Source organism: Haplochromis burtoni, unplaced genomic scaffold (assembly GCF_018398535.1).
Source record: "Haplochromis burtoni strain Fernald_Lab_line unplaced genomic scaffold, NCSU_Asbu1 Contig_746, whole genome shotgun sequence".
Classification (NCBI taxonomy): Eukaryota; Metazoa; Chordata; class Actinopteri; order Cichliformes; family Cichlidae; genus Haplochromis; species Haplochromis burtoni.
Window position 1 is genome coordinate 174,844 of NW_024583107.1, and position 13,879 is coordinate 188,722.

At 41.3% G+C, this 13,879-nt stretch overlaps 2 protein-coding genes across 3 annotated transcripts; one reads left to right on the top strand and one right to left on the bottom strand.

Annotated features, from left to right (window-relative positions):
• Positions 1 to 10: 10 nt before the first annotated feature.
• tipin (timeless interacting protein) lies at positions 11 to 9,298 on the bottom strand. The gene is made up of 9 exons (XM_042215535.1): positions 9,174 to 9,298; positions 8,784 to 8,972; positions 7,493 to 7,640; positions 6,916 to 7,006; positions 6,033 to 6,108; positions 5,602 to 5,724; positions 5,487 to 5,516; positions 4,447 to 4,747; positions 11 to 642 (listed from the first exon to the last, which is right to left on the bottom strand). The coding sequence occupies exons 2-9, from the start codon at positions 8,784 to 8,786 to the stop codon at positions 398 to 400; spliced, it is 1,017 nt and encodes a 338-aa protein (XP_042071469.1). The 5' UTR covers positions 8,787 to 8,972; positions 9,174 to 9,298; the 3' UTR covers positions 11 to 397.
• Positions 9,299 to 11,332: 2,034 nt separating this feature from the next.
• Positions 11,333 to 13,873, top strand: LOC102306923 (protein starmaker). 2 transcript variants are annotated; one of them, XM_005950209.3, is made up of 3 exons: positions 11,333 to 11,650; positions 12,746 to 12,790; positions 12,883 to 13,873. In XM_005950209.3, exons 2-3 carry the CDS (start codon positions 12,751 to 12,753, stop codon positions 13,719 to 13,721), a joined length of 879 nt encoding a protein of 292 aa, XP_005950271.1. In that variant the 5' UTR covers positions 11,333 to 11,650; positions 12,746 to 12,750; the 3' UTR covers positions 13,722 to 13,873. The 2 variants fall into 2 exon arrangements, with proteins under 2 accessions (XP_005950271.1, XP_042071467.1); XM_042215533.1 differs by lacking the exon at positions 11,333 to 11,650 and having other exon boundaries at positions 12,658 to 12,790.
• Positions 13,874 to 13,879: the final 6 nt, after the last annotated feature.

The window sequence follows — 13,879 nt, forward strand, 5'->3', positions numbered from 1 at the left end:
TGATGGTCAGTTGACAGCTCACATACTACACACACAGAGGCCTTGCATAGAAACATGTTTGCAACCAAAATTCTGCCAATAGTGAAACTGGAGAAAGAAGATGCATCAGAGCTGGAACTGTGGATCAGTTCAAATATTTTTCTGTAACATTAGATACCAACACATGGTAAATACGTTTAGGATTTGGACTTTTAAAAATAAAAAACATTTATTTCCATTGATTATAAATATAAATGTCTTTGCTAACCCAAAGCTGACGTCACAGTAGGAACATGTGCTCAAGATATAAACCACCAGAAATGCACAACATTACTTGAATGAGCAGGCACGAACATTGGGAAACCTTTAAATCTGCTCACTGCCAAAGCTTTTCAGCAGAAACTGCTGCACGTGAACTTTAATCCCCTCCTACACAGTCGTTGCTGAGCTGCTGCTCAGGGCTGAGGCCGGTCTCAGCCTCAGCGGGCTCAGAGTCTTTGGGGGGAAGCGGGCTGGTTTGTTGCGTGGAGGTGTTGTTGGAAGGCTCGAGGTCAGGATCTTCTACAGTTTCATCTCCATCAGTAGAACCTTTGATGACATTTGGTGAGGATGCAGCTGGAGGTTTGTCTCCTAACATGTCAGCAGTCTGAGAGTCTGAAGGGCCTGAAAGGGTTGAGAATTAGAAACAGTGATGTTTCAGTCGACACAGACACACTCAGTCTACTACGATTTATAAAAGACAGGCAAAGCTGAGACAATGAAAAATGAAACGGTAAACTGCAGGGTTCAAACTCATTGTTCAGGGTCAAATTTAAGCACTTTTTAAGCACTTTCAAGGTCCATTATCAAGCTTTTCCAGCACATTACCAAAAAAAGATTGCATGTTCCACTTTGCATCACCTCAGTAAGACCATGTAAAAATTAAAACAAATCGTCTTAGGTTGACTTAAATGTTCTTTGTTCCTCTTTTGTTAAAACAGAGAAAAATGCACCACACAAAAATACTGAAAAAGGAAATGGTTGTCTTATATGCATATAGTGCACAAACTCAAAAAACTCATTTCTCTCAAAAATGCAGATGTGCAAATGTGAACAAATCAACTTGTTAGAGATGCTCATCTCCACTTGGAAAAAACAACCACACAAAAGAAGAAATCTGCACAAATGAATAAGTCTGCTCATCAGATATTGATGCTTCTTTCCTACGTGACACAACAACAGGAGACAGATGTTTGGTACTTTAACTAGTTAAGCACCCACACCACCAAAAATGGGGGAAAAGAGAGGAGATCACATTTAATCAGTTATAACACGAGGTCAGAAATATAAGTGCAGACATGAGTGTCCACAGAAGCCTCTGAATCTCAGCTGTAAACCATTTCTACAAACACCAAACAGTTAAAAGAGCAGTTACATCACCATGAATCTGTGGACAGGTAACATCCATATTTTGATTTATGATTTTCTGGAGTTAAATGTGACCCAAAGTATATTTTATAGCATATAAGCTATAAAATACTTTTAAAAATTAGGTGAGGGAAATAATCATTTTTTCTATGTTTGAGTCCCAGTAACTTTGACATAGTAACATCTGCAGTAATATTTACCCCTCTGATGACACAAGCGTTAGCTTTATTTTGATACCAAGACTGTTTACACAGAGTTTGTAATTGCAGAGAAATACTCCATTTATTTTGGCCTCTTCATTTTCGAGCAGGAAGCTCAGAAAAGCCCTGGGGGTCTAACAGGTCAAAGTTCATTCCCAATAAAACTAACTGTGAGATGTTTGACTACATTGCTCTCTGGATTATTGTTACAGTCCTAAATGATCAGCTTTAAAGTGTTTGTGCTAATAACACCATGCACAGTAAGACAGGCATGGAGAACAGCACTGACGGGAGGCTTTGAACAGATGACACACTCAGTTCAGTTCAACATATAAGACTTTAAGAACGCACAAACATCGACCTAAAATCTATTTATTCAGTCCATCACCTGTCATAGAATTATGTCAAATAGTAATGTATTGTTCATCTCCCTTAAATAAACAGGCAGCCTTGAAATATGAAACATTCATTCATTAAAACACTAAAATGTGTCTGTTGTCTCCGTGGCTGATAGAGCCCCACAGGCCTCAGTGTGAGCTTGAAGCCATTTATAATTTTTAAATGGTTTAATGTGTCGGTGCTCACGATAAACACATTTTGAATGAAAGCCAGGGAACTTCAGCAGCACAAGAAATGGCTTCTTTGTGCCCACATGCATCAGTCCCTCTTTTTACCAGTTTTTCTTTAAGTCTTAAGTTGGCTAGTTAAGTGTCGGACTAACGATTAAAGCTTTCACTTGAGTGAAGTCACTAATATTACTGCTACTGCTAAGTAATGCTAGCCAAGTTTAAAGCACACTGCATAAATCACCATGCCATAACTAACTGCTGTGCTAGCACTGCCGTACTCTATCACACTCAGTGCATTTCAATCATTTCTCCAGCAAGTTTGATAGCTAGCAAAATAATAATCATAGTTTTAAACATTAGCCTGTGTTATGTACACATACTCGAAATTATTTACGCTCATGTGACTCAAGAGTACAAATTCCTTCAGTGTCGTTTTCCATCGAACACTCATTGAAACAGCACGAACCCTGAAACTGCTTATTAAAATAATATGTATGTAAATACTAGTATGTTGCATTATAAAAAATTAAGCTTTTGACTGCCCTCCAGAGTTCACGTTAACTTCAGATCTCTGGAAGCTACACTACCCGAACGATGTCAGCTGTTTAGTTTCTATACTGGACAGAAAAAAAAGGGGGGGGGGTGGATTGGCTCCTCTTAAGGAGGACTAATAACTAAAATGTGAAAGTTTAAAGTCGATGAGTAAATCATGCTCGGGTAATACAATGGAAACGGTCTCATATCACCATCTAGTGTTATAAACTGTAAACACATTTTTATGGGTGAAGGCTCATAATAGAGACCGATCAACAGGTCATTTTCTTTTCTATGGGTCTCATTTAAATCACATTACATCATTTCTGCGGTAAATGAGGACCCTGAAGAACGATTTAATGTCACTGTTAAAGATTTGTAGACAATAGATCGCAGACAGCTGGCTCCGCTTTAACTAAAGAGGAAGTAAAAACAGTTTGGATCACAAGTGTAAGGCAAAAACAAAAATACTACGCCTAATTGAAGCTGACATCAGACAGGCAGTAAAGAAATCAATGTTTTCTACATGCTTTGCCTCTTATTACCAAACTCCACACTAATGTGATGAATCTCTGCTGGTTTGGACGAACTGTGCAATACGGGAACTCGTCACTCGACCTTCAGGGTTTCTGGTGGATATATACACTATATCCACTTCACTATATTGTAAGGAGTATTCACTCACCACCCATCATCCAAATCATTGAATTCAGGTGATCCAGTAACTTCCACAGCTGTATAGAATCAAGCACCTAGGCATGCAGACTGCTGCTACTAAGTGGAAGTGTTTGGGAACGACAGCAACTCAGCCATCAAGTGGTGGATCACGTAAAATCCCAGAGTGGGGGTCAGTGGATACTGAGGCGCACAGAGGTTGCTAATTTTCTGTGGAGTCCATCGCTCCAAACTTCACGTGGTCTCCAGATTAGCTAAAGAACAGTGCACAGAGAGCTTCGTGGAATCCATTTCCATGGCCGAGCAGCTGTAGTCCAAGCCTTACATCACAGAGTGCAACGCAAAGCATGGGACACAGCGGTGTAAAGCACGCCGCCACTGGACTCTAGAACAGGAGAGATGCAGTCTATGGAGCGACGGATCACAGTTCTCAATCTGGAAAGCCGATAGACAAGTCAACTTAGCAGTTGCCAGGACAACAGAGCTCCAGGTTTGGTGGCAGGGGGATTTCGGTGCGGGGTTGTTTTTCAGAAGTTGGGCTCAGTCTCTTCGTTCCAGTGAAAGGAACTCTTAATGCTTCAGCATACAAAGACATTTTGGCTCCCGACTTTAAGGGAACAGTTTGGGATGGCTTCTTCCTGTTCCAGCATGACTGGGCACCAGTGCACAAAGCAAGGTCCACAAAGACATGAACTCTGGCATGGGAGTCCTGACCAGAACACCACTGGGATGAATGAGAGCAGAGACTTGGAGCCAGGCCTTCAACATCAGTGTCTGACCTTACAAATGGTCATAAACTCCCATAAACACTCCCAGAAGAGTTGAAGCTGATATAGCTGCACAGGCGGACGTCGTGAATGGGATGTCACTCGAGTTCATATGAGTGTGGGGGCAGATGAGCAAACACTTTTGGCGATATACTGTACATTCAATGTTTTGCTTTTTGTATTTTCATATAAAGTTAATACACCAATGAAGCTAGATGATCCTTATGAACCTTCGCTGGATGTTTTGTAGCAGATTCATTAATTATTTCTGTTATATTGTGTCCCAGCTGTATGATACATTTTTGCCATTCTTACCAATTTGCTGCTGGCGTGCGAGCCTCTTTTCCAGGGCCCGCTGTCTGTTCAGCTCAATGCGTTTCTGCTGCTCTTCGGTCAGAGAGGGAGTAGGTGGGGGAGCGAGGGCTTCGGCAATCTGCCCTTGGGGAGCATTAATAAAACTCTCTCTGCTGAACAGATCAGGATCCCCAAATGTTTCCAGTTCATGTTGTACCTCTTCGTCACCAACACCTGAACACAATTTCAAGCAATGCTGATAATTAAGTCCTGTGGAACATGGCAAGTATTTCCTATGTGCACCTGCAGGTGTGAATCCACCCTAGGGCTGTTCGATACAGCGATATATACGGTTTGACGATATGAAACGTCTATGTTGCATTTTACGCTATCGTTTGTTTCGTGGTGTCGCAAAATAAACTGTTTACGGCAATATTTGTTCATGGTTCTGATGTCACTGTAGTAAAGTTCTCTCTTTCTCTTATATTTAATAAACCACACTACGGACGGACAAGCGCCTGTTTTTATGCGTTGTCGTTAGCAACAACGACGGTAAAACATCGCGTGTCCGCTTGTTTATGTTCCACATAAACCTTTCACAATAAAGCTCAAGATCCTGTTGAGACTTTTCAAAATAAACTGAATCACGTGAAAGAGCAGATTATTTACGGATGAGAAGTAAAAAAGAGCCGCCAGGTGCTAAAAAATAAACCTTAGACTCAAACGTTAGAACAGGCTTTTCCCCGCAGCACGCCGTGTAATAAATACTCACAAAGAAAACGGCGCCGTTACAACTTATGTCTAAAAATGTGTCGTTTCATGCATCGGTTAAAACACTCGACTCCAGCTACATGACGCGCAGCTGGAAACACTTCACGCAAGTCGAGATTCACAGAATTTACAGAAAATGTTACATTTTTGTGATTTATATCGTTATCGGACGATAGGTGTCTTATATCGGGATATGAGGTTTTGGTCATATCGCACAGCCCTATCACGTATCCCCATCAGTAATGATTTTCTTCTCTACCATCTGTATATGAAAATGCTCAGGTGTAGGCACTGTCCAGTCGTATTCGTTTAAGACATGTCTATAGAAGAATGATAAAAAATTACAAATTCTGAACATTAGGAATCCCACACGCTTGCAGGAAATATTCTACTGCTTCCTCTCACCTGCACTTCCTTTTTGCTGCCGAGCCTTTCCACTTTGTCAATAAAATCTTCAAATTGCAATTTGGGGTACAACCTGTGGGCCCAGTTCTCCATCTTCTGCATCAGCAGCCGCAGGTCTGCAGCCTAATGGGGCCAACATCAAAAACAGCGAGTAGTGATATGAAAGAGGGCTGTGTGTGATAGGACGTTTCTTCTTCCCACTAAAAAATGACTTCCAGTCATTGGAACAAAAGACATCTTAATTTGGTAAACCAACCTCTGGTTCCCCTCACTCATTTTTGACCACGACAGAAACGGCAACTTTTGACCTTTTAGTCTCAAACCAAATTTAGGACATCTAATTAAAAGCTGACAGGCCAAACAGATTTAGCTCAAAAACCAATGTTCATTCACATATGGTAATTGGTGGGACAGATGTTATCATATCCTACCTCGTGTCCTTTGCCTTTGAACTGGATATTGTCAAAGAGAGTGCCCAGAGCTGGAAGCCCTCGATCTGATATCAGCCTGGGAAAAAATATTAAGACTAAGTTAAACCATTAATGGATTACAAGCAGGGTTAGCAGCACGTCCAGGCGTATTTGGCTTATCCAATTCAGGATCGTGGATGGCTGAAGCCTATCCCAGCAGCCAGGTCGCCAGCCTGTCACAGGGCCAACACAGACAGACCCTCTGAATGGAAATGTCAGTGCCTTCAGATGCCACTGGGAACGAGCCTGACTTATTGTTGGCAATACTAACCAGGTTCACACTATAGGTGTACAGAGACTGGAAACATCTTTCTCACACACATCCAGGGATGTCTCCAACGCTCTGACAATTTTCAGTCTGGGAATTTTGCCCATCCAAATGATGAAAACAACAATGGTATTAGAGTCTTTCTTCTTTAAATGACTGGCAGAGTGAAGCTGCACCATCATCACACAGATGCAGTCATTTGTACCCGCCGCTAAAGCGTAAGAAGACGCTGCAGTACTCTGCGAAGCGACAGGTGTCGCCACTCAGATAATATCACATCACTTTTTTTGTGCAAAGTTCTTTCCACAAACTTAAGTTTTCAAACATTTGCAACAACTCTGTGTGTCAGTGTGTCTCTGAGCCTCTGTGCACGATTACTAGTGAAACGGTGATAAAAACCAGTCTAGTCACAGACTCGTGTGTTCAACCTGGCTGCAACACTGACAGTCTGCACACGTCAATCAATGATTTTGGCCTCCTTGTGCCCCAGCTCACACAAGATGACATCAAATTCCTATTTAAATGCGCATTTTAATGCATTTCAACCCTCTGTCGTGATATAAATGTCTTTGCTACCTGTGGGAGTCCAGCTTGGGTTGGGGTCTCTTCACGCCTCTCCTTTTAGCAGTAGGGACATCAGCCAGCTGTGATACCTCACCTTCATCTCCTGCATTGAAAACACATGACAACAGGATGTGTTTCTAACTCATTCTGTTGGCAGCGTGGCAAACTTCAAGCTCATCTTTAAATCCAGACAAATTATAGACTGGAGGTTACAGAAGAAATGTGCTGGTTTGAACAGTATCTATCTGATGGGTTTCATTTGCTCACGCAAACAAAAACATGTGTGTTGTTATTGTTAGAAACATCCAGTCTCAGAGTGATGCTGAAAAACCAGTTCATGCATTTGTTAATTCTAGGCTGAACTAACAAATTCATTATTATCAAGCTGTTCCAAAAAGCTTTGTGGAAGGACTATGAGACTATGGGAGGTTGTATTTCTCCCACATTAGCCTTTTTTCCCGAATCTTATTTTCCTATGTGATTCTTCATTAAACCATGAATTTAAAATCTTTCTCCTCACATACAAAGTTCTGAATCATCACATCTTAAAATCCTCATAGTAATCCTGTAAGAGCACAGCAGCATCTACCATCTGCAAAAGGGTCTCCTTCCTCCTGGCCTCCCCGGCCTGGGGAGTGTGGTGGTGGGAGTGGGGGGAAAGCTTCATCCGCTATGCCGTCATAGTCAGGAATGTCATGCGGGCTATTTTCCTGTGGGTCAACCATGGTGAGTCGGTCCTGGAGACAAAGTAAAAGACGTGTGAGCCCCAGTCGTCAACAGCATCAGCATTAAGTTACATGAATTTAACTGCAAGTTGAAAAATGACACTTATTTCTGTAAGAGTAATTCTTTACTGTGTTACAACATCAACATGAAAACCTAAAAAACTGGCATTTACTTTTTTTTTTTTACATCAACAGGAGGAGCTGTACAGACATCATCCCACCTGGAATTATACCCCAAATTCAGAAATGTACTATTATGATGCATTAATGGTCTATTATGTTTGTTTCACAGTTATATACACAATACAATTTATAGATTTGTATATATTTACATTCTATCAGGGATGAACTGGTTGTGAACCTTTGGGCTGATAATGACATTTAAAAGTTACAATTTGGATGAATTATTACTGCGATACTTCTTTTGGACTCTGTAGTACCACAGAAATATCATTAAAGTAACAGGTTTGTTTTAAAGTCTTTCAGCTGTTCCGTAAGCATCATCGTCATCATCATTTATATAGCACTTTAAAAACACACCTGGCAGACCGAAGTGCTGCACAATACAAATGTAGTAATAAAATAGCAAAAAACAAACATAGCAATAAACTCTTTTGAGCCAAACTGATGTGACACAACACAGACACAAAAGGAAATCTTCTACATTGTTTTGCTGTTCACACAAGTTGTAATGCTACCCTTTGTTTCTGGAAGGAGACGATTTTGTGTCCAGTATTAAAGTTCAAAGAACAGGGTATCCGTCTCCAGTGGGCTGCTAAACAAGTTTACCAGAAAAATCAGACCCACGGTCATGTTGTGTCACTTTGAGTGATTAGTCAGCAGCAATAACAGGGAATGACAAACTGACAGACTTTGTACGATATAAAACAAACAATTTAAACATTTAGAAGCTAAACATCTTCTCAGATTCCTTCTGCTGCACATGTCTATGTATGTATTTGCTGTATAGTGTCATTAATCTTGATCTTAACATTAATCTTGATGTATAAACATTTGATTTAAAAAACGTGTTTAAAATGAACACTGACACAATTAAACACAACACTGGTGCACGGTGACTGCAAACAGAAGCAGCTGCTTGTATCCTCCTGTGGATACAAGCCAGCAAGAACTCATCAGATCTCTGTCACTTACCATTAATGAAGTTTGGCTTTTATTAATAAACAGAGAGCACGGATATCGGGCAGGTATCACTTCGTCTGGGCCCTTAATGGGGTCGTCCGTGAAGCGGACACGTCAGTAGCTCGCAGGCGCAGCCACAGGAAGGTGGCAAACTAAACAGGCTGCTGATCGGACCCAAACCCGGGGAGCTCCCGCTCGGCTCTGCAGGATTTCACGGTCAGAGCCGCAGAGGCAGGACACCATGATGTTAGCGGCTACAGTTTAGACAGAACCAAACTGAGAGACTTTGGGTAAGCTATGAATAATGTAAGCTAACTGCTGTCAGATGAAGGAGCTCTAAAGTGTGACAAGAACATGACACAGCAGCTCTGTTTAAAATGAAAGGAAACGTTATTGTCATACCTGTTACGAGCAGTCGACAGAGAAACACGACTTTCAGCTTCAGCCGCTGAGATGCGCCTTTTTCCCTCCACAGGAACGAATGAACGCCTCCTTCCTCGTGGTTGTTATTAGCGCTCAGCAAACAGCAACATTGTGCGTTAGCGCCACCAAATGGACAAGTCAAATTCTGTCAAACAATTTCGCCTGAAAAATGAAATATGGCCTGATAGCTTTCACCCAGGGGCGGTTCTAGGATCAGAGCTTTGGGGGGTGCTGAGCACCCAGAGAGCTGCCCAACCAGGCAAGATCAACTTTACTCATCACGATGAGACGTCTTCCCCGTCTCGTCAGTCCCTGCATCCCTACATGTCTCCAGTCGTCCTCTGTCTGTCTCCTCGGTGCATTTAAACCCCTGTACCTCCCTGTCCTCATCGTCTGTTGTCCTCGCCCCATGTCTGTGCAAGTCTGCAAATTTCTTTATTAAATCACAAGATTCTTAACTTCATCAAGTCTCTCTGTGCCTGGGTCCTCGTCATGATACATGACATCACTGTTTTGCAACTTTGCCTATGGTACAATGGATGAAAAGATCTTTACTGCAGATACTACTATGGCTCTGTAGATTTTTTTGCATTTTATTTTCACCTATGTCGCCTCACCTTGACTGGCACATCTGTCTATCACTTTTTGGTAGTCAACTCTCTCAAGCAGTTAAACGGTTTCCGTTGTGCCTGTCACTGTTCCCTGTCTGTTTGCTTACCTGGTTCTTCCTGAGCTTGTACTTTCTCCTCACGTTCCCCTCTTTCCTCTGTCCCTCTTTGGACTGACAATCATACACAAATAGATTATATTCAATTAGATGAACAAATTACATTAATATGAAAAAAAAAATACTGTTAAGATGACTAATAAAAAGTCCTCTCTCAGTGTGTTTTCACCACAAGGCAAATAACCAAACCACGTGTTCATCTAATAAAAGATGTACATTTGTCCGCAGGCTACGGACAATTTTAAGTTTTACATTTTAAATATGCTATATAAAATTCAACGGGAGCAACAGGACGGTCAAATGTCGCTGATTCTACTACAGAGTAGGACGGGTTGTAGGGTTGCAAACATCGTGAGAAAGCACAGTTTCAACACTGCCGGGGCGCACCTTGGACCAAGGGCAGGACACCTGCTATGAAAGGATGCTGAGAACCACAGGTGAGGCCAAATCAAGAGAGGAAAAATCCGTGGAAAGCAAGTCCACAGACACGTCGCAGCAGGATAACAGGCACCTTTATGATACGTAGCTGCACAAAGTAATATGGAGGTCACAGACATAGCGGGCTGGGAAAACATGGAATAAAACACAAGGAGGAGAAACGAGTCATGGGGACTGGCAGATACACAGAGGGGACACACAGGGGGTAAAGTCACGAGGGGAAATCAAATAAGCAACATCTTAACAGAACAACCGAGGGACCCTAAAACTGACATCAAACAACAACAATACAAGACACCAAAAACCAGGTAGAAGTCCCGGGACCATGACATGCAGCTGGTTACATATGGTTAAAATGATTCAAATGCAGTAAGTGTGCACGTTTCTCATATCAATATAGTCCATAGCTTGATTACTGTCTGTAGCCCACATGATTAAACTATTTACTTACACAAAACATGTGAGTTTAGATTCTATCTACTGTATAGCAAATAAATATGTAGCCCAACAAGTATAAAATCCAGAAAGCTACACAACATGGGGCGGTTCATTTACAAACACAGGTCTAACTTGAGTTTCACACAGTTTTTATTAGAAAACAATCAAATTGTTAAATGCTTAAAGTACACAAAATGTCAGAAATCTGCACAACACAAATTTAAAGCTAATTTTTCGTGATTTGTTGATTAACCCCCCGAGGTCTAAATCCCACGTTGTGCACATCAACATCACACATTTGTACAAATAAAGTTTATAACAAAGACATGTTCAATATTAAGCTCTGGAAACAGCTTGTTGTTTTGTTGCCATAGCGATGCCTCCAGGGAAAAATTAGGGAGCAGAGCAAGAATGAGAGCATATTAGTGGATATATGCTTTGATAACTTTGCCTAACAACCATAAAGAAATGTTTTATATTTTGTGTGTTATTGAGCTTTAATCCTGCATGAAGGCCGAGATGAATCTCTTAGAACTTTACAGGAACTATCAGAATAAATGAAAATAATAACACATTGACTGCTTTAGTCTTTTAGATTCACTTCTGTCTGTTTTGTTTTGTCTCCATTTAAAAGATAACAAACTCTGAGCAAATGTAAAAAGAATCTCTGCACATTCCACAGTCTTTGCTGCTAAAGTGACATCACAGCATTTAAGCATGTTTTGAATGAAAACATCAGCATATGAACACAAAACTGAAGAGACACTGCAACCGTATGAAAGCAGACCACTATTTAGTGACATTTCGACGTTTCCCTGAGGATTAACTGCTCTGTAATTTACCAAGAACTCAAGTAAGCTCAAATTTCACTTTATAAACTTAAGAGCTTTTACTTAAATATATAAAGTCTGATTTTCCTGCCTGCCAGGACAGTATTCATGTACTTTACATTGTGCAAGACTAGACTATATTTTCCATCATAGAGAGGATGATGTGGATCTATTATTCAGGAAAACAAATGTACATAAATGAGAAAATGTTCTTAATCATATCTTAGAGTGACAGAAGCTCTTTTTAACACGATTATTTCTCAGATTATTTTGTTCATTTAGGAAAATAGAGAAGACGTAAGTTTTGTTCTCAAACAAACTATTAGAATTTCTGAGAAACTGAGCTACGTGCACATGTACAAACGGCCAGTATTTTTGAAAGCGCAGCTTTGTCTCTGCATTTGGGCCTTTCTGTCCACACCTAAACAGCAGATTGAGTCACTGAAAGGTGAGATTTTTAAAAAGGCACGTTTTTGTGTTTAGGTGTGGACGAGGAAAACGGACATTTACTCAGGCAATGTCAAAAGTGTGCGCCGCTGTTGACGCTGTGGCCACGTTAGTGTTTACATGAGATCAGTTTCTACAATGGCAGATGTAGACAACATACTGTGTCTGTTCATCTTAGTATCTGCAGTTTTGACACACTTACATCTACACACACAGTTACTGTGCCTCCATTTAGAAACACAGAGGCATCAGACGTGGCTTCTACATTCAACACAGACGCTCTCCCAACCCAAATCCTGACGTCGGTTTGGAATAAATGTAATTTAAAAAAATGACATTTATGTATGCTGTAAGCATTTGAGTCATCAAGTTCTGTGAAGTCGTTTCCTTTAGTTTTTAGCATTTGAAAGATGAGCCTGAAGAAAAATAGGCCAGAAAAGAAATCAGAGTTAATTTTATGGTCCACAGGCTTCAGACTTTGATGCCAACATTCCCACGTGATGTTTTACTTAGCCGATGGCGGGTTTTTTTTAAACGAAAAAGGAAAAACGTCCGTTTTCAAACATAGCCGTGTACGTTTGGACGCAGCCTAAAGTCATCACAAAAAAGCAAATTCTCTGAACATTCTGGGTTGAGGTTTAGTGATCATTGTTGTTTTGTGTTCCTTGTAGTCAAAATGAGTGCAAGTGGAGACGGACCACAAAATAACCAAAACGGTAAGCACATGTGCTCAGTCTTGAAATTGATGAAAAACAGATTTTCAGCAGATAGTTATGGATGTTAATTAAAAGATTTAATGATCTTGCAGGCCAACAGGTTAACACACAAAGGTTTGCAAATGGAGATCAGCAACCTGCTAATGAACCAGTTAATGGAGGCTTCGTGAACAATCTGTATCTCGCTCTCCGTGATATTTGTTGGTTTCTGCATGAGCTAATAGCTTCAGCACTGGGACAATATGATGACTTCTACGGTAGCGATGACGATGACGATGACAACAATGTCAACGCTCAAAATATTAATCTGAGGGACAATAATGCCAATGCTGACAACAATGAACAGCACCAGGATCATAATGCTGTGGTTGTTGGTGGCATTGAAAATGAGGAGGCATTTGAAGACCGTGTGGATGTTCACCAGTACATCCCAGAAGAGGACCCTCAGCCAGGTGTTTCCAGGAGGAGGTCTAGAGAGCTGGATGAAGAAGATGTGGAACCAAACAAAAGAATCAGATGGAGCGATGATGACTCTGACTTCTTCTCTGCCTCTGATACTGATAGCGAGGGCTGTCCTCAGGTTGGTAATATTGCCGATGAGGACATCAATCAGCAGGTAACAGAAGAAGAACCGCAGCCTGGTGGATCCACGAAAAGGTCCAGAGAGGAAGATGTTGACGAAGAAGGTCGTAATAGCAAAAAATCCAGGCTTGCACACTCTGATTCGGGGACCAGCTCAACTGTGTGCGACCACTCTGAGAGCAGCAGTGATGAACTTTTTGAAGATGCGCACGAAGAGCTTGACAACCATGAAGCTGGAGGCTCGAGGAAGCGTTCCCGAGAGGACTTTGAGGAAGAAGAGGAATACTTGCCGGCATGCAAATTTCGGAGGTGTTCAAATGAGTCCAGCAGCAGCAGTGATGAAGACTAAGCCTATTTCGACGGGTTTCTTCAGTATCCTTTTAGTAGGCTGATGGCCTACTCAGGTGACCCTGAATCCTCCATGCTGCAATAAGCTGGGCATACACTGTGCGATTTCTTTCAGTCGCGTTATTCAGCTCCTGCTCAAACTGTACGATTGACTCGCAG